Source organism: Typopeltis vanoorti, chromosome 12 (genome assembly GCF_054136105.1).
Source record: "Typopeltis vanoorti isolate ZY-2024b chromosome 12, IOZ_Tvanoo_1.0, whole genome shotgun sequence".
Classification (NCBI taxonomy): domain Eukaryota; kingdom Metazoa; phylum Arthropoda; class Arachnida; order Uropygi; family Thelyphonidae; genus Typopeltis; species Typopeltis vanoorti.
In genome coordinates this window covers 24,294,728-24,318,332 of record NC_143560.1, presented here as the reverse complement: position 1 = coordinate 24,318,332, position 23,605 = coordinate 24,294,728, and the positions used below count along the sequence as shown (strand labels likewise).

Sequence of the window (23,605 nt, the reverse complement as noted above, 5' to 3'; positions counted from 1 at the left end):
AAACATTTGATGCATTTCACTTTTACCAAGTTTAACACAAAAGTCAATCGCAGCTCTCTGTTTTAAACTCATTTTCTGACCGTTTGTCAAAACACACTGTCACTCTTGGCACTATAACTCGGCTTCTAATGAAACAAATATCATAAACAGTTGACACAACACTAATGAAGATTGCCGCTTTTGACAACAAAAAGACACAAAAGGTGGCGCCACTAGTTCCTTCTATTTTCGAAAAGTTCGGTTTCTTTTTGAACAGAGGGTGTAATAATATCATTTCCCAATGTACTTTTTATCATAGCAGCAATACAATGTGCAGTCTTCACAACACTTGCAATGCACCCTCAGAACTTTAGTCCATTGTCTACCATCACTGTAAGGTCATGAATTTCATCCACTTCCTGAAGAACGCATTCACTAATACAATACGTAGTCTTATATCTCTGTATACCAAAGTGTAACACTTTTCATTTATTAATATTAAAACTGCAATCCCCCACTCATTTATCCAGGCTAAAAGTCTATTCAAATCTTCCTGTAGAGAATTAACATCAGCAATACTCCCAATACTACCTAACTTTACATCATCAGCAAATCTTTGAAGATTCCCAGTCAGTCCACGTGAAATATCATTAACAAATAAGTTAAACAGTGGTGGCCCAAGAACAGAACCATGAGGCACACCACTTATAGGGATATTACTGCTCCATCATACACAACTTGCTGATATCATTCAGAAAGCCAATCTTCAATCAATCTAATCAATTTATTATCTAACCCTATATTCTGCACCAATCTGTGATGTGGTAATCTATCAAATACTTTTGCAAAGTCCAAGAAAAGTATTATATATGAATCTCCCTTATTCAACACATTCATCACCTTATCACAAAACATAAGCAGATTGCTAAAACAAGACTTGCCCTTCACAAACCCATGCTAACCATCATGGGTTTAGAAAATCTTATGTCCATTAACCCAATCCTGTATTCTATTCCTAACTAATTTCGTCAAGACTTTGACCACAACTGCAGATATACAGACCAGTCTATAATTGGATACTTGTGTGTCCCAATTATAGTCCAGTCTATAATTGGATACTTGTGTCCCAATTGTAGTTAAGTGGAGAGGTAAAAACCTACCCCACTGCAAGACTCTTATTAAATAACCTGGTCAAGGGCATTGCTAACTGTTTTGCACATTCTTTAAAAAGATGTGGTGATACCCAAGCTATACTTGATACACCTCTGATTCTTTCACCTTTAATTTTTCCTAATCCTTGCTTCCCTTCTACATGTTGCACAGCATCATTCACACTAGTATGATATACAGTGATAAATTGTTCATTAAATAGTTCTACTGAATCATTTGCTATGGTTTCTCTGCTACCATAACTATTCACCAATGTCATCCTGCTATAATTATTTTTCATCTTGCTTGCCACATAGCAGAAAGATTTCCTTGGATTAGCTTTGACCTGACTGGCCAGTCTCCTCTCATATTCTACTTTTTCTTTTTTAACCATGCTTTTTATTTTTCTGGCTTGCAGTTCCAACAATAAATTTTATTGACATATTTTATCCATCGTGGCTGGGTGGTTAAAACATATTATTTATTTTTAATAGCAAAAAATTTCTTGTCCGTGCTTGTGGGAGGAAATAATCAGATTTAAATATGAGGTAATTGTTTAATAAAGTTTGGAAAATTAAAAATTTGTTATGCAGAATTTATTGTGCATATTGTATTGGTACTTAAAATTATCCTATTTTTGTGTTAAAAATACTCTCTTGTTTATTGCCAGATATTAATGAATGCGAAATTCAGTCTGATCTTTGTCTTCATGGTCGCTGTGTGAACACTAAAGGAACATTTAATTGCATTTGTGACTTTGGATATGTACCTTCTCAGGATCGAAAAGCATGTTTTGGTAAGAATATTTTTAAGTTATTTAGAGAAATGAATGGGGAAGAAATGAAGTTTTTACCCTCTCCAGTAAAGCTGAAAAAAATTTGAATTCATTAATCACCTTAGCAAACAGTATATGTAAATTTAGACTAAAACATTGATGCAAGCTGCATGATAGTATGTAAGAGGTCGATATATTTTATGCATTGTGGCTGTCTGGTTAAAACATCTTATTTATTTTTAATATCTAATCATCATTTATTATTGGAGCTGGTGTGAGGAAATGCTCAGATTTAAATATGAGATAGAGTTGCTTAACATCTCTGTTGGATAAGATTTTTATGATTATCCTATGTTTCAAAATTCTGTGTTCATCATTCTTTATGGGATGATTCTGTTTTGCATCCTGAGAATTGCACCTTCTGATAGTATAATAAGGATTCTGTGTGGTTACACTATTGTATGTCTCTGACACACACGTAGGGGCCAAGGAGACATATATTAGTATAATATTGAAATGTACATTTTAACCACCTTACCGGCCATTATGGATCAAATATGCATCCTCATAAGCTTCGTATCCATCATATATTTCAATGTAATATCAATGGTATTACAATTTTAATATGCACTTCGCATCCATGATAACTTGGACGTATATATATGTCTTGGCCGGTAGTGTGGTTAAACAATGAAATTGTTTTGTGACATTGTATTATTTCTTCTTTTAAGAAAAAAAGAAATAAAAATTACAAAAAATTACATATAATAGTTGCTAATTATGATAAATTATACTTTTCTGATAATGATTAGAAAAGTTTCCATAGAATTGATTGGAAATGTAGCTGATATATCATACCAAAGTATAGCATAAATGCAAATTTCTGAAGGTTTAAAATACTTATCATTCAGTGCAACTCCTCAACAAAAAAATGAATAAATAATAATAATCATTATTATTATTATTAACACCAGATGTCCATGGAGTGAAAAGACTCATCATGAGAGGTATACACTTTTAAATGCAAAACATTCAACTTTGTATGTGTGATAGTGGATCTCCTGCGATAAGTCATTTGACTCCACAGAGTTTTGATGATGATAATAATAATATTCTACTGGTATCTGACCTGCAGCCTTCTTATCTTTCTGCCCATTCCACTTATCTAATGTACCATAGGTAGTAAGTTGAACAACTGGATGCGAATTATTATTATTATTATTGCATGGGCACGTCTATGTAGTCCTAAGGCTCATTGTGGGAGACCCAAACTTCAACACAATATCATCATACCTCTCCTTGAAACCATTAACAGACAGAGAACTCATAACCGACTCTGGCAACCCTTTGCATTCATTCATTCACCACCTTCCAAGAGAATAATCTAGTCTTCACAACCTTACTTTCCCATAGATACCTTGTCTCTGCATTATGTGTCTTCTATAAGATATTTCTATGGATGCTGCTACTCTGTTGAATTGACCATCACTATTCTTTCATTTTCATCTATTCAGTATCAGCAGCTGCTTATCACCATCCATATACCATTCAGATTCTAACTCACAAAAACAGCTTCTGATTCTTCCTCCTTCTCTTCACATATTTCTATTCTTTAGAGCAGGGGTTCCCAACCCTATGCCCGCGGGCACCATGGCGCCCATCGACCAATTTGTGTGTGCCTGCCGCTGTTCAGCCGTGTGCCGTATAGTTTGAAATATTCATGCAACAATTCATGGCATGCTATATGACGCATGCGTTAATGACACATGATGAGTATTAAATGCATACAATGTAAAGTAGACGCACATTCGAAGTCGTTCGTTCCAGTTTAAGAACTGGAATATCATCATATTCTCTTAATTATGAAGCACTGGCCAATGAAATGCAATGCCAAAGAGCACACTAACTTACATATATATATTTAAATTTTTATATAATGTAAACTTTTAAGTAATAAAACATTTGATTATAATGTAAACTTTGTATGTATTCATTTACCAAACGAATTCAAAAAATTTGTTTGAAAAAATAGATGGTGCCTGTCGCCCTATAGGTATTTTAGAATGTCTCTAGGAAACAAAAAGGTTGGGAACCCCTGCTTTAGAGCAATCTTTACTATACTATTTTCCTCAGTGCATATAACCTCTAACTCTTCAAGAAACACATTAACTGATTTCTTTCATCTCTCTCTCTCTGTTATTTACTCATACGCTGCATTGTCATGTTTGAGACCTCACCTATGTGGAGTTGATATTAAAAAAAAAAAAAAAATACAAGCTATTCATTTTTCTGATCTCTTTTTGGCAGAGGACAAGAGGAAGCATTCATTGAGCTATTCTTGGTATATTGGGTGGTGATCTGTCTTGGTCATCTATGCAGGAATTGGAGGAGAAGAATAATCAGGAACTCAGTGATATTTTTTGGCTGATTGTATCTTATGGATGTCATAATGGCAGAAGGCAGAAGTTGTGCCTTATAATATCCTTGCCAGTGTACTAATTCACTTGACTGCTGTTTCAGCAGTAGGCAGATTTTTTTCCATTTGACTTTCAAAACTGGATTTAGATGTATTTATTTATTTATTTATCCTTTAATTTGTTGTGAGCTAAGTGTAAAATGACTGTTAAGTATAATATATTGTCTTGAGCCAAATTTGATATGGTATATATATATTTTTTTTCTTTGGATTTCTTTGGTGCACTTCTTGGATAATCAAGGCTTAGATAGTAGTCACAGGTTGAGAGCTGTTTAACACATTCAGTGCCACTGATGCTTTAAAGCAGGGGTGTCAAACTGGCAGACTGCAGGGCGCATGCAGCCCACAAAGAAATTTCTTGCGGCCCACGATGCCTCAAGGAAGGATACAAAAAAACAACAAAAGGATGGTTACTTTTTATAAAAAAACAGAAATGTTAATTTAAACATTTGATTTATTCGTTTTCATACAACTATTATAGTTATAATATGGATGCAAAGACCTGCTGTAATATAATTGTAATAATAAAAATTTATATCGCAATTTCAATGTTAGATCCAATCCTAATGAATCATAAACTATATTTATGTTTTCATTGTTAATTTATAGCATGCATGTTGCACGTAGCGTGCTGAAAAAATTTGAACTCTATTCACTAGCAGCTGTTTACATGACCAAAGTAACACGCAGCATATGCACTCATGTGAATCCAGACTGCACGAGTTTATAATTGCCTGCTACAGTCAATCAGTGATCTCTGAAGCACATGTCATTGTGCCAAACACAATCCAACGACAACAAGCAACATAATCTAGCTGTGAGGGAATCCTTTTTTTTTATTATTTTTTTATTTGCAATAGTATCATCCGCTGGTTTACAGTTCTGTGCATTTTTATTCAATAAATTTAGTTTTAATGATGCAAGTAATTATATAAATACATTTATATAAAAATTGTTATTAATAATATATTTATTTATCCAGACAATACTGCTTCCTAAGACAACAAGAAAAAGAAAAATTGCTGATGAGGGGAGAAAATTCCAAGAAAAATGGGAATTGAATTTCTTCTACACTGAAACAAAGGACAAAATTGTGTGCATTATTTGTAATGAAACAATTAGTCTCACTAAAGAATATAATATAAAAAGGCACCACGATAAAATTCACAAAGAACAATATTCACTTTGAGGGTGAACTGAGAGAATAAAAATTAAAAAGTATTAAAAATTCACTTCAAAGTCAACAATAAATATTTTCAAAAATTATGAAAGACAATGGATCAGGAGAGAGAGAGAGAGTGTCAATTATGAAATCAGCTATTTATTGGTGAAACATTCCAAACCTTTTAGTGACAGTTCCTTAGTTAAGGAGTGTATGATAAAAGTAGCCCAAAATGTCTGTCCCAAAAATGTGCAAGTATTTTGCGATATCTCTTTGTCCAGAAATACTGTGATCGAAAGAATAACCAAAATGGCAGATAATCTGTATGACCAGTTGTAAGAAATATCCACAAATGTACAGTGCTTTTCAGTTGCACTTGATGAAAGTTTCAATATTCATGATGTGGCTCAAGTTGCTCTGTTTCTTTGGGCTTGCAATGACAATATGAATATTACTGAAGAGTTCTTGGAAATGATTACCATCCATGGAACCACTACAAGGAAGGACATTTTTGATGCCATGTGGAGCATTTTGGAGAAATACTAACTTCTACTGAACAGGCTTATAGCTGTGACAACAGATGGTGCTCCAGTAATGACAGACAAAAATAAAGGTTTTGTACCAAGACCTTTATTTTTACTAATACCTGTGCTCCAAAGTATTGGAAATGAGCAATTTATTCAAGGCTGTAACAAATAAAACAAATAAAAAACAAACGGCTGTAGCCAGCCTGGCTGTCCAAGTGGTTAGCGTATCCACTCTCCAGCCAAAAGGCTGTGGGTTCGAATCCCGCTGTGGGCATGGATGTTTGTGATTCTTTGGAAATACTAGTGGTGGTGGTTGGCAGTAGATGGCATTGGTGTAGTTGTGGTCAGTTGGTGGATTGAGTGGAAGAGACAGAGCTGTAGAGTAGGTACCCCTCCCTCGATGAGTCCTTGGACTCCCTGGAGGCGTCTAATAATAATAATAATAATAATAATAAATACTGTGTAAACTTCATCCAATCCAGAGGCCTCAATCACTGCCAGTTTGCATAATTTCTTAAAGACTTGGAGAGTGAATTTGAAGGGCTATCATATTACACAGAGATTCATTGGTTATCTTGTCATAAGGTTCTAAAAAAAAAAGCTGTTTTTTTTTTTTTTTACTTTTAGAGGAAATAAAATTGTTCCTAGAAATGAAAAATCATGATGTTGCATTTCTTAATGATCAGACATGGGTACAAGATCTATCATTCCTAGTTAATATTACAGGACATTTGAATGATTTACATGTCAAACTTCAGGAGAAAGATCAGTTAATAACACACATGTGTGATGCACTGGTTTTGTTTCTAAATCATTTAAAAGAGAATATTCTAAATTATTTTCTTATATGTGAACAGTTGAACAATAAGAATCAAAATTTTACCTTTTCTCAATATTGTCTCAAACTAGATAAGATCAAAGAAGAATTTGATAGTGATTTAAAGATTTTAAGGAGCAAGAATTTTTTCGATTTTTACAGGTCCTTTTTTCCTTTAATTTCAAAAAAGCTTCTATTTGTATTTAAATGGAACTTATTGATTTCCAAAATGATTCCATTCTAAAAGAGAAATACCAATGTCAATCTTTCTGCTATAATGAAGGTTGTATGCTCTCAATCTTTGAGCGTATAGTTCAAATTTGGCAAAATATTATAATTTTTCTCAAAATATCATCTGTCCCCAAAACGTTATCATTGACATTTAAAAAATTCCCAAAAATATTAACATCCTCCCCCCCCCCCCAAATAGAAGTATTTTATTTCAACACAAACACCTCTCAAAAAATTTCAAACTAATAGGAGTCTCTGTAAATTTTTGCAATGGTTATTAATAAGATTTTATACTTTTTTAGACTGCATAAATATTTGATTTGTTCAAATAATATTTTAATTTCGAAGAGTATTAAGGTAAGCATTAGTGTGGATGTGGAATTTTTTTGTATGGATTTATTTTGTTTATCAGTTTTTGTTGAATTTATTGTTTTTTTTATGATTTTTTTTTTGTTTGGATTTTTTTTTTATTAGTATTATTTTTTGGGGGGGGGGGGGATTTTGGTGATCTTAACTAAATACCTTGTACAGGAGGTTGAACTGTAAGAGAAAATGATGAGTAAGCTTAAGAAAAGAGTGGAAATGGCAAGTGCAGAACCTGTGTTCTGGTGGCCAGTTATGGCAGCTACTCTTGATACTGCTACAAATTAAAGATGCCAAGAAATTATATTCTTGGTTTCATCCTTTATCCAAGTGTAAGCAAACAAAGTTTCTATGTGAAGTCGCTTCATGACTGGGCTACTTATATATAGAGGCAAATGACTTCACATCAGTTGCCTTTAGTATCCCATAATGCAATACACAATGTAATGTACAATGCCAGTTGTGAAGTGACTTCAAGTGCAAACTTTGTTTGCTTATATTTGGATGAAACAAAGAATATAATTTCTTGGCATCTTTAATTTATAGTATAATCAAGTGAAAAAAAACTTTCAACATCTATCTGTAATCCAGAGTATTTTAGTAATAATTTGACTACTTTATTATTATGTAACACTTCCAGGGAGTTCAAAGACTCGTCGAGGGAGCAGTACACCAACAGTATTGAACGTTTGAACCCTTCCAACTACTAACCACTCTCAAACTTGCTTAACCTTTTGCCTGAGCAATTAGTAGCAGATGCTCTACCAATCGACCAACCTTTATGGAAATATGACTTCTGCATTACTTCAACCTTGGTATCACTTCTGGGTCTGGCTCCCACTGATTAGACATCAATAAAAGTCAAAACCAGTTGGTAGCTTCATCCTGGGGAGCAGAGTTTTTACTCTCTTAAGGTTTTTGTCTTGGAGAGCTTTTGAACATCCAGGGATTTGGGTCTTTTGAGGTGGCATGTATTACAGCTGCCTTGACTGATGCTGTTCCCTGGAATGAGTGGTCCTGCTCAGTAGGGTGAGCCTGTCACTGAACAGAGCCACTGCTGATTAAATGGTCCTTCAGGTCGCTCATTGTTGGGTGATATGAGGGATCGCATGAATTTTTGTAGTGGTATCCCTCACACTGTTTAAGTGTGGGGGATACCACTACCCAGGGGTAGGGGTAGTGGCCCTTCCCATAATGCATTGCATTATACATGTCAGTAAGGATTTTTGGATTGCATTATGGGGTACTAAGGCAATTGATGTGAAGTCATTAGCCTCTATATACAAGCAGTCCAGTCATGAAGTGACTTCTCGTGCATACTTTGTTTGCTTACACTTGGATTATAGATGAAACCAAAAATATATTTTCTGCATCTTTAATTTATAGTATGACCAAGTGAAAAAACTTTCAACATTTTGATATCTTCATTAAGAAAGATGATGGCATTTGACTTGGTAGTGATAGAATTGACAGTATCCTCCGTATCCCACTGTTTTTAGACTTCCTCCAGATGCAATCTGGCAATGTAAATGACTGCAGGATTATTCTCTAGCTGATCAGGAAGCAATCCCTTCTGTACTATGAAAGAGACAATTAGAATGGAAAGCACAGAAATTGTCCTCTGCAGACCAGAATATTGCAACAACTACTTGAGTAACGGGGCTGGCGAAATGTAGATATGAAGGAAATGCTATCTCAGGATCTGGATGGAATTTCCTGCAACTCAACAGAATTATTTTATTATTTTTTGGGAAAGGAGGGCAGAATTTGGTAGAAATTTTGGTAGACAGATTTGGTAGAAATCTGTGCTTGAGACCATTTATCAAAACAGCTACACCATGAGAAAGTGAGATTGGATTGACTGGAAGAGGTTATATGTTTCACATCACAGGGTCAATAGTGGCTGAAGTTTGTGGCAAAAAAAAAAGTATGGCATTACATGCAGTCTTTTGATTTTAGTTCCACATAATAATAATAATAATTATTATTATTAATTGACACCTCTAGGGAGTTAAGACTCATCAAGGGAGGGCACCTACTGTACAACTCTGTCTCCACCCAATTCTCCAACTACAATGAACCGCAACTACAATTATCATCTACACCAACGGCATCTACCACCCACCACCACCACTAGTATTTTCACAGACAGTCACAAACATCCATGCCCACGGCAGGATTCGAACCGGCAGCCTTTTGACTGGAGAGTGCATATGCTAACCACTCATCCAACCAGGCCAGCCAGGATTTGACAAATGTAATTAAGTAAATTTCTAAGAAAAGTATTGCAAAACATTGAGGTTGGTCAACAATCATTTTATTTTTAACTATTCACCAAGCTTTAGTAATTTTGAATAAACTGCATGCAATCAATTGAATATGAATGAACTGTTTTGAATAAATTAGACACCATAAAAAATTCTACACTTCACATGTTTATTGAGCACACCCTTACTCAGCATTCAGGAGTGACTCCTTCTCTCCTCCACTTATAGTTAATTAAAAAAATCTTCTCTGTATCTATACTATAAATTTGCTTTAACGATTTGGGTATTTCTATCCTATTTCCTTCCCTCTGTTTATCACACTTTGAATCTGTTTATCACACTTTGAAGACAACAATCTGCTTTCATAAGTGGCCTTTTCACAGGACAGATGTTAGCTTGGGTATTTTCCTTTAAAGCTTCTCCACTGCATCCTGAGTTCCATGAAACCCAGGTAGCCAATTCAGATGTGGTTTTATCAAAGCCTTGTTAAGAGAAAGAATAGCTTTCTTATTCATAGAAGTTCATGGTTTCTTTAATAGTTGTGATAACTTTATCACTTTGGCAGCATGGCTTCTAACTTTCATACACTTTTCTAATTAATCTTAAGTATTTGCTTCGGTGATTTGCCAAGTGTGTTTAAGTATTTAAATTTCAACTACTATAATTTGGTTAAAATATTGAGTCAATGATTAGTAGTTATTAAGTGAAGAAGACATAAATTTATTGTAATATGACACAGGATTTTATCTGTGATCATTCTACAATCACAGTTGATACTCATTTTTTCCTTTGTTTGAACAGCAGTTGATGAAAGAATCTGTTTTTATCTTGAAAGAAATAAACATAAGTGATTTATTTTTCAGACACTCGTCAAGGTAACTGTTATTTGGAATTTACAAATGGCCAGTGTAAAAATAAGTTGCCTGTACGTTTATCAAATGTGGAGTGTTGCTGTGGAGAAAATATGGGAAAAGGATGGGGTGGTCCTCCTTGTGAACCATGTCCACTTCCTGGATCAAGTAAGTTCTGCAAAAAAGAAATTAACTAAATAAAGTAACTCTGTGTATTAGGTAATCAGAACTTGTAATGCATGCTATTTTGTCTCCTAAAAGATTTACTTGTTTTTGTTTGATTATAGATTATTCCAGAAAAAAAATTCAATTCAGATTTATCATTCTTCTTATTATTATTTACCTGGATATCTCCATGGAGTCAAAGACTTGTTGTGGGAGACCCATACTAACCATAGCACCTATTATACTTCTCCTTCTTCTTGAACTCATTCACCAATGAAGCACTCAGAACCCATTCCTCCCATTCACCACTCTTCAGGCATAAAATCTAGTCCATTAGTCCTTACACCCTTGGTAACCACTGTCTTACACAATTTCCAGGGGTTATCCCCTTTCACATCACAGGCTCAATAGTGACTGAAGTTTCTGATTAATGATTTCATATACTGAAAAAAGTCTTCTGTGTCAATTCTATAAAACCTCTTTAATAACTCATGTTTCTATCATATCTTCTCTTTTCCACCTATCAACCAACCTTTGTAACCTACAGACTTTCAGTCTGTCCTCATAGAAAGCATTCATTGCTTGTTGCAATCTTGGTCATTTGCTGCATAATCCTCTTCACCACCTCCTGATTCATTCCTAAGGAATCCAGATAACCAGATCTGCATGCAGTTGTCCAGATGTTGTTGTGTCCCAATTTATGATTATTATTCTAACAATTATCCTTACAAGTGAAATTCTATTTATGTTTATCCAACTTTCATCTATGTACGAGATATTACCCAAAATATAAATATTTAAGCTATTTCTCCCATTAAATACAAAAACAAGGAGCAATTACCAAAATATGTCTGAATGTGAAACAATATTGCAGTTGTGACACTTTATCTCATTACTCATCTAAATATTCTCCCCTCCCGCATGATTAGGTTCGTAAATTTTCAAGTGGTGCATTGGGCAGCAATTTGAGACAACTGTATTATCAATGAACAAAGGTTTATTAAACTCATTAGCATGGTACAATTCAATTTATAATATATATAACTCAATTCAATACTAAGAAAACATTTACAAAATAACATTAGCTAATCACAAGTATTTGGCTAAGATCCTATATGGGTATTGCGATCATGCCGCCATAACAAGTTCAACACATACAATCATATGTATAATCCCAGATCTAATTAACACTTTAGTTAACCCTATATTCGTCTGAATACGCTATATGCTGTAGCACATGGACATATGTGATCAACTCACTCTATTTAACTATCTAAAACTATGTAGATTAAACTATCCTTTCACTGTGCTAACACATAACTTTGACATTTAAAACTTTCCTATAAGTTACAATACACATGCATAAATCTCAGTACACTTGAATAGTTATATAATTAATATTAACAAGCATACTCTCATTACAATCAGTCATGTACTATAGTCCTAGTATAATTTTCCTTAGTCTCTTCAACTGTTCAGTAATAGAACAATGATTACAATTACCTACGATTTCGATTAACATGAGATTTTTACCTTTTGACTTGGGTTTTCTATATTGGCCTCTACTGTTTTTCCCATTGTACTATCCTGGGATGAACTCCTCTATAATCTGTCACTCCTAAGTTCTTTTGGCATTAAACTGGGCTTTTGCGATCTTAACTTTTCGTACTTGAATTAAGGACATGCTTAGAATCATCTGTACAAAGGCTGTGAAACTCGCCACTTGGGCACTGACTTCTTTACAGACTTCTATCTCTCGTTGTTGTCACAGAATGATGAAACACATAGACAATACCTTCTTTCCTTTAGCTAAATGGCATTTCTCGTTTCTTACCATAGGAATACGGAATCGAAATCCCGCTCACTTTTGTTCCCTTCCCTTGTCGGATGGAGATTAACTCAAACCCCGCCACTCAGGAAAACCACGTGAAGAAACTCTCCGGGAAAAAGCCTCATGGGGGGGGTTCTAACCCTTTTATACCTTGACCCCTACTGGCACCTTCTTTAATTTCTTTTCTCCGCCCCTTACTGGAGTCGACTTCACCGACCAGTAGGGTGGCGTTTTTCTGCCAAACCTCATGCGGTCGGCGAGCACGCGCCGACGTCTCAATTTGGGAATTGACCCTGAGCTATAGTCTATTGTTTTTTGCTAGCCTCTAAATTAATCCCCCTTCCAAATTTTCTAAGAATATACTTAATATTTTAATCTTTCATTTCAAGTGTTAAAACTAGCCTCTCACATACAATTTCTTATGACTAATCTTTTCTGTCTTACTTAGTTAATTTTTTCATATCACAACTGTAATATATTCCTTCTTTTATTATTTAGTTCAACAAACACTTTTTGTTATATATTTTACTTGAATGCAAGAATATTTTTCTTTCTTTAAATAATTTATGTATTAGCTCTTATACAGGGGTTTTATTTTATTTTCTCTTCATGTTACACCATGATAACTGAAAATTCCACATAGTGAAGGTATTAGGGTAACAATGTGGTCTTATCAAAGCCTTATAAACCCCTATTCCTATTTAGAGCTATTTTTTAAATAAGCTCTGAAAAAAAAATTGTTTATTTTGGAGTTGATAAATTTCCCTGTAAAGGCATTTCTAGCTAACATCTTTGATCCTCATTCAAAGTTTGAATCATCAGTTTCCAAATTTCTTAGACTTAAGTCAGTTTTTTCAAAAATGGCTCTTCCTTCATTATACGTATATTAGACTTAGTTGCCTATTAAGTTTGTATTAGGCATGGCCTATTACAATTTGAAACCACAACCGCCTCAAGGATAAGGTGCTTAATCCTATACCTCTGGTGTGTCCTATGTCTGTAGATGCATGAGTTCATGGGCCGGTTTGCCTGTTCTGGAGGATTAAAAACCTGAGTTTCCAGGTGAAAAAACACCCTGCCTCCATATGAGACTGCTAACTAATCTTTTGACTAAACTAAACCTTTAGTCAAAAGAGACCAGATAAAGGTTCCTCATGTCTTGGACGGGAATCAAACCCCGGTCTTTCCCCAAATGGCTTTGTCTATACTAACTGAGCTATGGAGGCTCTTCAAGAATGTCTAAGACTTTCTAAACTTATTGGTGGGATTAGGTTTCAGATCAGATGTCCTACAGAGAATGAGAACACCGAGATCTTTATTACAGGATATGATTCAGAGAAAGATGAGATTGGCGGGACATGTACTAATAAGTACATGTCCCGCCAGCAGGACAGAGGATACTAACAGTTTTAGAAGGAAAAATTATGGGAAAAGGATCAAGAGGCAAAAAACAAAGGACATGGCTTGATGATATAAGATCATGGACAGGATCACATGGCTATGCAGAAACAAAAAGGAAAGCCACGAACAGAGAAAACTGGAAGGACGTGGTGCTGCACCCTCTCACTGAGGAAGCTACATGAAGAAGAAAGAGTGGGTAAATGATTAGAGCTGGCATTTAATACTGCAAAGTGCCAGGTTTTGAAATTTGGTAGGCAAGATTCTGATGCAGATTATATTAATGGAGAAAGTTTGCAGTAGGTGAGGAGATCAGAAATCTGGAAATGATGGTGGACAGAGATTTGAACTTTAGGGTCACATTGCTAAAATTGTAAGAACATCCAAATGGATTATGGCAATAACAACGAGGACATTGACATGCAGAAGCAAAGAAGTTATGATTCCCCTGTACAAGACTGTGATCATGCCACTTATGGACTACTGTACACAGATTTGGTCACCTGATTTTCAAGGGGGAGGGGTGAGGATGTATTGGAGAAGGTTTACTAAGTTAGTGTCGGATCTATGGAATGTCAGATATGAGGAGAGATTGAGGGGATGCAACTTATAGAGCCATGTGAATAGAAGAAGAGAGGATATGATGGAGACATAAAAGTTGGTGAGAGGTTGTTACCAGATTAATGTGGAGAAGATATTTCAAAGAGTAGAGGGAAGCAAGGGTAGAACCTGAGGCTATTCATGGAAGCTGCACAAGGAGGATGTGAGCAGGAAAGTAAGTAGCAGGTTCTTTGCTAGGTGAATGGAATGCATTGCCTGAAACTGCAGTGAATGTGGAAACTGATTCAAGATGTGGTTTGGTGATCTTTTTGGCATGAGAGAGTATAGACCTCCTGTGATGAGTCTTTTTGACTCCATGGAAGTCAGGTATTTAAAAATTTTTTTATTTATTTGTAATAATAATAATAATAATGATAATTTATTGATTTCTAAAATATTTATACATACAATAAACATCTTGTGTGACATTGCACCTTATAATTTTACAGAGTTCAGCACTAAGTGCTGCAATTTCTACATTGGATTTCACTTAAAATTTTTAATAATACTGTTTTGCATTTATATTATGTATTTACAACACACACACACTCTTCTAATATTAACAATGAAGATTATACAGAATTTTTTGTATAATATTTTGTAAATATATTTTTTTTTTTTCCACAGTTTGAGAAAGAGTGATTATACAAACCAAACAGATTTCTGCATTTGTTTATAAGGATTACTTGTAGATGAGTGAGACAAGTTAATCCCACCTACTTCGAAGCTTGGGTTAGCTTTTATGAAGAGAGTGGGATTTAACATTCACTATTTATGTTGTTGCTACTGTTTATGTATGAAATTTACGCATTGGATGCTAGTGATTTGTGATGTGTATATTGACAGAAGAGGATATAATAACAGGAATAGAAGTCGCTGGGTACAGCATTTTTTGGCAGGATAGGAAGGGAAAGCGTAGTAGTGGAGTACTGCTTATGATAAGTGATGACCTATGTCCTCTAAGAGTGGAGACTTTGGAAGGCAGTGACACATATGCTTTCAAAATCATTAGTGATTTTGAAAGCATATGTGTCACATATGTGTCACTCTACCTCTAATCACTAATCACTTTCGAATTAGTGATTAGTGATTAGAGGTAGAGGTAGGCAAGACAGGATATTTAGTGGGATGTTGCTACAGACCCAGGAGTACAAAGGGTGGGGACCAGGAGATGTTGAGACAGTTGAGTGCGACAAGTGCAAGAAGAATGATTGTTATGGGAGATTTTAACTACAACAGTATAAATTGGGGAGAGGAAGATGCATTTAGCAATAAGGGAATGGAATTTTTAGAATTGTTGATGGACAAATGTCTTAGGCAACATGTAACAGAGAGAACATTAGTTCATGATTTGGTTGTAGCATCAGAAGAGTTGATAATAACTGAGATGACATCTCTCCCACTAGTTGGAGAAAGTGACCATGTAGTTTTGACTTGGAAAATGAATAGACATGCAGGAGTATCAAAGAGAGGGGAACGTATGTGGAATTAAAAAGCAGGTGATTATAATAGTCTTAGATGTCAACTTGGGAAAGTTTTGTGGAGGGAGGAATTGGAAGGCCGGGATATCATTAGTGCTTGGGAAATAGTGAAGGAATATTTGTTAGCAGCAATAGTGGGTTGTATACCACGAGTAAACAAGAGGACACAATTTGGAGTAAAGTGGATGACAAACAATATTAAACAGGAATTGCATGTGAAAAAGAGGTGCTGTGGAAGAGATATAAGGAGACAGGAGAGGAGAAGATGCATGAAGAGTATAAGACACAGGCCAGAAGAGTGACTAGTATGGTAAGGAAGATGAAACTGGAATATGAGAGGAGGTTAGCCCTAAGATCCAAAGAAAATCCTAGGGAATTTTTTAGATGTGTCCAGTAGGAGGAGAAATGACAGTGGAAGAATGATGTTGTGAGATAAAAATGGGAATAGAGTGACTGATGCAGAGGACATAGTAGAATTGTTCAATGAACACTTTATTGGAGTATTTCATCCTGGAGGAGTCAGTTTTAATGCTAGTGGGATAGGGCAGGTTCAAGGTTTAGAGGTATAGGAGGTGAGTGTGTTTTAAATACTGAGTACTCTGAATGTCAGTAAAGCTGTGGGACTGGATGGTATTTCACCACGAGTTTTGAGAGAATGTGCTACAGAACTGACAGTGCCTTTGACCTGCTTTTCAATGAAAGTCTGGCTGCTGGAAAGGTGCCCTTGGAATGGAAGGAAGGTAAGATAGTGCCATAAGGGTGGTAACAGACTGGAAGTGTCTAATTATAGACCAGTTTGTGTGTCATCAGTAGTTAGTAAGATTTTGGAGACAATAGTGAAGGACCATATACAGCATTGGGCAGGTGAGGCTAATGTTATCTGTGAGAGCCAACATGGATTTGTGGAAGGGTGCTCTTGTTTTAGCAATATGCTAGCCTTTTATGATAAAGTTACAAGAGCATTAGATGAGGGAAAGGCATATACTGCTATTTTCTTATTCTTAGCAAAGGCATTTGAAAGGGTGCCACATGATAAGCTGATATTTAAGTTGCAGCACATGGGTCTGGATGTCAGATTGGTCAGCTGGATTCAGGATTGGCTGTCCAGTAGGTATCACAGAGTTGCGTATGGTTGGGCAGTTTCAAGGAAGCAGAGGGTTACAAGTGGGGTCCCACATTGCTCAGTACTGGGACCTATATTGCTTAGCCTTTATATCAATGACATTGTCAGTGGATTGCAAGGGGATATTCAGTTGTTTGCAGATGATGCGAAGCCTGGAAGGATTATTAGTAATAGTGCAGATGTGGCAGCCCTGCAAGAGGATTTGAATAAGCTAGATAGATGGGTTACAAGTGGGGTCCCACAGGGCTCAGTGCTGGGACTTATATTATTTAACCTTTATATCAATGACATTGTAAGTTGATTGCAAGTTGATATTCAGTTGTTTGCAGATGATGCGAAACCTGGAAGGATTATTAGTAATAGTGCAGATGTGGCAGCCCTGCAAGAGGATTTGAATAAGTTAGATAGATGAGCAAAAGAATGGGGGTTTCGGTTTAATGCAGCAAAATATAAGGTCTTGAGGTTTGGGAAACATCGATGGGATACTGCATGCTCTATGGGAGGAGTTATACTGGAGGAAGTAGGGGAGACAGGAGAACTGGGGTTGATGATTGATAGAAACCTGAAATTTAGGGGACATATTGCAAAGTTGGTGAAGGTAACACAGAGGATTGCTGCAATATTGAGAAGGACACTGACCTGCAGAGATAGAACAATTATCATTCCATTGTATAAGACCCTGATCATTCCACACTTGGACTATTGTTCTCAGATTTAGTCCCCAAGATTTGAAGGGGATAAATTAACTGTGGAAGGGGTATAAAGGCGGATAACAAAGATTGTTTCAGGACTGTAGCGTGATAGTTATGAGGATTGGCTGAGGGAATGTGGACTGCAAAGTTTGGTGGATAGAAGGAGAGGTGATATGATTGAGACTTTTAAACTATTGAGAGGTGGTTATATGGTTGACACTTGGGAGTTCCTTCACTTGGTTGAACAGCGGGAAGGAGTGATGACAAGAGGCCATCCCTGGAGGTTATGAAAGGAAACTGTGAGCAAGAGGGTAAGGAGTGTTTCTTTGCATGGAGGGTGATTGAACCATGGAATGCATTGCCTGATGGAGTGGTGAGAGTGAAAACGGTCAATGAGTTCAAGGAGTGGCATGATAGACTTTGTGTTTCTTAGGAAGGACCTCCGACGATGAGTCATTTGACTCCATGGAGGCCTGAATAATAATAATAATATTAGTGTTAATGGTATCTTAACTTTGTTGGTATATTTTCCAGAGTTCGTTTTTTAATGTTCTGTAGTTATCTACGTGTTTTAAAATTCTTGGTAGGTTGTTGAGTTGCGTGGGAATCTAATGTGATCTCACAAAAGAACCGTATGAGTTATTGAAGGGTGTGGTGATGTAGAGAGTTGTTGTAGGTCGTGTTATACAATATGTGTCTCTGTAGTTTCGATAGGTGATGTTGAAGTAATTCCTTGTTAATGTCATATAGTGTTTCAGGTTTTTAATGGTCAGAATTCTGTGTATCACCATGTGCTTGTTGGATATTGGTTGTTGCGTGTAAGGTGTCCAGATCACTGTTGACACGATTTTCCTGTGTAATGTTTCTAATTTTGTTAGGTGGCTGTTTGATGTATTTGCATAGACTGTTATTCCGTATCTGAGTAGGGATTCGCAGATACCGTGATATAGGATTTTTTTATGTTGGATGGAATAATGTCTTTAACTTGGAAGAAGTTTGCTGCAATGATCCGGAGTTTGGTGTGTAGGTATTCTATGTTTTTGTCCATTTAAGGTGGGAATCTATATAGAGACTGAGGTATTATGCGTGTATTACAGGTTTGAGTTCGGAACATTGGCAGGTATTTTTGTTGTTAATGCAGCTGTGTGTGTGACAATGTATCGATGGTGTTGCAGGGTATATGATTCTTGAGGTGTGTATTATCAACATCTGTGTTTTGTTGCCATTGAATAATAATAATAACATTGATGATTATTACGGATTTTTTTTTTTTTTTTTTTGCATTCTTACACTATATATCTACAATAACAATAGATATTATTTCTCTATATAATTTTTTTCCCCAATGAAACTTTAGTAATTACATTTAATATTTATAATACATTACTTAAATGCAATTGTGGATAACAGATACTTGCACGTACATAATATTTTTAAAATAATAATAATAATAATAATTGTTTACAATGTATATTATTATAATATCAACAATGATGATTATTACGGATTTTTTCTGTTTTTTTTTTTTTTTGCATTTTTACACTCTATATGCACAATAACTATAGATATAATTTCTCTATACAATAATTTTTTTAATAATAATAGTTTTTTTCTGTTATTATCATACAGAGTATTTACATATGTACAATTAAGACATATTACAATAAATTTAGTTTAATCCTTTATCCAAGTAAAACTTCAGGACTGGGGCAAACTCGTGGTGAAGGTGGTATAAGTTCTCATCACTTGCCTTAGTATCTCTCATAATGCAAAGCACATCTCCTTGCAGACATGTATAATGCTATGCATTAAGGGAAGGGCCACTACTGAGGCTGATTTCGACCTCTATTTACCTATACGAGTTGTCAAAAGGTGTCTCACCTTATTATTAAATTACTCTTGATTTAGAGAAAGATGATGGAAGTTTTTTTCCACTCGTATAGGTAACAATGACTTCTCCATTGCTTCCACCTTAGCATCACCACCTCAGGGTCTGGCTCCCACTGATGAGACCTCAGTAAAGGTCGAAACCAGTCTAGGTAGTGGCTCTTCCCTTAATGCATAGCATTAAGGGAAGGGCCACTTCCCTGTCTGCAAGGAGATGTGTTTTGCATTATGGGAGATACTAAGACAAGGAGTGATGAGAGCTTGGTACACCTTTACCACGAGTTGCCTCAGTCCTGAAGATACTTCATGCCCAAACTTTGTTTGTTTACACTTGGATAAAGCATTAAACTAAATTTATTATAGTCTAACCAAGTGGGGAAAAACTTTCAACATAAGACAATTACATTTTCTCCTCTGTACAAAGTTTAGAGTACAATGGAACCTCAGTTGTTGTATGCCTCTGTTCTTGAACAATTCAGTTCCTGAACATATTTTCCGAACAAAAAAAATGCCCTGGTTTCTGAACAGAACTTTGGTTCCCGAAGAGGCAAACGGTAACCATGTGTCCATGTGCAGAGCTGTAAGGCAGGAAAGCGTCAGTTACACGGCAGCCTTCAATCAGTGCAGACACCTGCTCGAATTTGCAGTGAGTTTTCTTTGTGTTTTTTTTTTTTTTCATAAATTATTATTAATTAAGCCACTATTGGGCCACAGAAGAAAAGTGATAGCAGCAAAGCGAAAAGAAAAGTTGTTAGAACCACGATAGAGATGAAAAAAGAAATCATATCCAAACATGAAAACCGTTCATGTCTTGAATCTTGCTATGCAGTTTAGTATACCGCAATCAACAATATGTACCATTACTCAAAAATAAAGAGGCGATCAAGAGAGCTGTTGTTGCAAGAGGAGTGAAAGTTCTTACTAAACAAATATTGCAGACGATTGAAGAAGTGGAAAAATTGTTGCTGATTTGGAGAAACGAGAAACAGTTAACTGGTGATAGTGTTTCTGAGGCTATAATTTGTGAAAAAGTGAGGTAATTACATGATGACCTGTTAAAGAAAAACCCTGTTACGAGAGTTGGTACGCATGTATTCAAAGCTAGTAGAGGGTGGTTTGAGAAATTTAAGAGAAGAAGCGGCATACATAGTATGGTTAGGCATGATGAGGCTGTGAGTTCGAACCAATAAGCTGCTGAGAAATATGTGCAAGAATTTAGTGACTATGTAAAGGCTGAGGGTTTTCTTACCCAACAAGTGTTCAGCTGTGATGAAACCGGCATATTTTGAAAAAAATTGCTAAAGAGGACCTACATCACTCAGGAGGAAAAAGCATTGCCAGGACACAAGCCAATGAAGGATAGGCTGACTCTTTTGCTATGTGGAAACGCAATTGGGGACTTCAAGGTCAAGTACCACTCTGAGAATCCGAGGGTGTTTAAGAAAAATAACGTGATGAAAAGTAAATTGCCTGTTTTGTTGAGGGTTAATAGTAGGGCTTGGGTAACCAGACAATTGTTTATTGAGTGGATCCATGAAGTCTTTGCCCCAAGTGTGAGAAAAAACATCCAAAAAAAAATTTTACCAATTAGATGCCTTCTTGTGATGGACAGTTCTCTTGCTCACCCTCCAGGCTTGGAGGACGAGTTAGTGGAGGAGTCTGATTTTATCACAGTGAAGTTCCTGCCCCCTAACACAACTTCTCTAATTCAGCCCATGGACCAGCAGGTCATTTCGAACTTTTAAGAAACTCTACATAAAAGCACTGTTTCAAAGGTGTTTTGAAGTGACCTCTGACACAGAATTAACACTCAGATAATTCTGGAAAAATCACTTTAACATCCTCCATTGCTTAAGTATCCTTGATAAAGCCTGGGCGCAAGTGATTTAAAGGATGATGTACTTGCCCTGGAGGAAACTGTGGCCAGAATGTGTAGCAGACAGAGACATTGATAGATGATAGACAATATCTGTCATCTATCGATGATAAATATTGTGTCTCTGGGCAAAAGCATGGGCTTGGAAGTTGACAATAATGATGTGGAGGTGTTAATAGAGGATTACAGGAATGAGCTCACCACAGAAGAACTGGGACACCTTCAGAAGGAGCAGCAAAAGACGGAGGTGGAGGAAATGTCTTCACACAGAGGAAGGGATTGAGGATGTTCCTAGTTCTTTGATCAAAGAAATGTGTGCGAAATGGGGTGAGGTGCAAAGTTTTGTGGCAAGATATCACCCTCACAAAGCTGTAGCAAACCACATCATAAACCATTTCAATGACACTGCCATGTCTCGCTTCAGAAACATTTTAAAACGCAGGCAAAAACAAATGTCATTGGACAGGTTTTTAGTGAGACAGAGGCCCAGTGTTTCTCAAGCAGAGTAGAGTGGTGCCAAGAGACAGAAAAGAGAAAGAGAAAAAATCCCAGGACAGTAACCTGATGTTACTGTTATGGAAGGGGACTCCCCTTACTCACCTTCTTCTACTTACGCCATCAATTCTCCTCTGTATGTATAGTTAAAGTAAAGTTAAATTTTCGTTTTTCTTTTATCTGTTTATTGTATTATTCTTTTTATGTAAGATTTTATGCATTTTCATTAAGTTTGTATACGATCTTATGCATAAAGTACTGTTCTAAAGTTTAAATAAACGATCATCTGGGGTTCGGGAACGGATTAATCCATTTTACATTAATTCTTATGGGAAAATGGTTTCAGTTTTCGAACAATTCGGTTTCCGAACTGCCTTCAGAAACTAATAAAGTTTGACAACCCAGGTTCCATTGTACCTTATTTCTTTTTAATATTTTTTCTTTGAATATAAATACATAATTTTTTTTTGATATCACTATCATCATTTATTATTATATACCATGCTGACATATACATAATTTGCAGTCTATGATTATGACGATTAGTTGAATGAGGACATCTAATCCCGCCTACTTCGAAGCTAGTTTTAGCTTTTATGAAGAGAGTGGGATTAGCTTTCACTATTTATGTTGTTTGGTACTGTTTACGGATGAAATGTAGGCGTTGGATGCAATGCTATATTAACTGTCATGGTTAAGAATTTAGGGAGACACACAACACACGTGTTAAAATAATTACTTTACTTAATATTAGGAAAGTAACGTTTGACGTTTCGACTTCTGTATTGAGGTCATCATCAAAAAAATACATATGTATAAGAAGCAAGCTACATGCTCCTACATTTTACAAAGGTGAAATTAATCCAAACTGCTTATTAATCTTTTATCTAGCATGACCTCTAGTGGAAAAAAAAAATACTAATATTAAAAATAATAATAATAATAAATAAAATAAAATAAAGTTTTAAAAATGCTTAGAAAAAAAGTAAATATAACAATAAATTAAAAACAGAACTACATTAAACATTTCTAAAGTCCTCTCATATTGAAATTTCCTTCTGGGCTTGTTCCTGGTTGCTATAAGGGTTGTAGATGGATCCTCCACATTCTTGGAATGATTAGTCCGTCATTTTTGTTCAGGTTTGGATTGTGTTTTGTCATTTCACAGGCTTTAAATTTTCTCTCCAACCAGGTTTTGGTGCAGTGTAGGGAAGTGGTGCCTTTCCTCTCAATTTTGTAGTATATTTGGAGTGCGTGGTCTGATAGGCCTGTTTTTCTATAGTTTTAAGGAGTTATTTTCTATAGTGGAGGTCATTTGTGTTCGTCTTTTGTGATTGGGATGGTGCATCCTATTTCCCCCTATGTAGGGTAGGTTACATGTGCATTGGATTTTGTAAACCTCTGGGTGGGCCAGGTGTGGAAGAGGAACTTTGGAAGAACTGAGTAAATTACTTAATTTT

At 35.8% G+C, this 23,605-nt stretch overlaps 1 protein-coding gene across 1 annotated transcript in view; it reads left to right on the top strand.

Moving 5' to 3' along the window:
- LOC150100631 (fibrillin-1-like) overlaps positions 1 to 23,605 on the top strand; it is a 1,594,375-nt gene that overhangs the window by 185,278 nt on the left and 1,385,492 nt on the right. The window contains exons 7-8 of the mRNA XM_090401848.1: positions 1,799 to 1,924; positions 10,610 to 10,765. Of these exons, the coding sequence (XP_090257974.1) occupies positions 1,799 to 1,924; positions 10,610 to 10,765 (282 nt within the window). The remainder of the gene's footprint in view (positions 1 to 1,798; positions 1,925 to 10,609; positions 10,766 to 23,605) is intronic.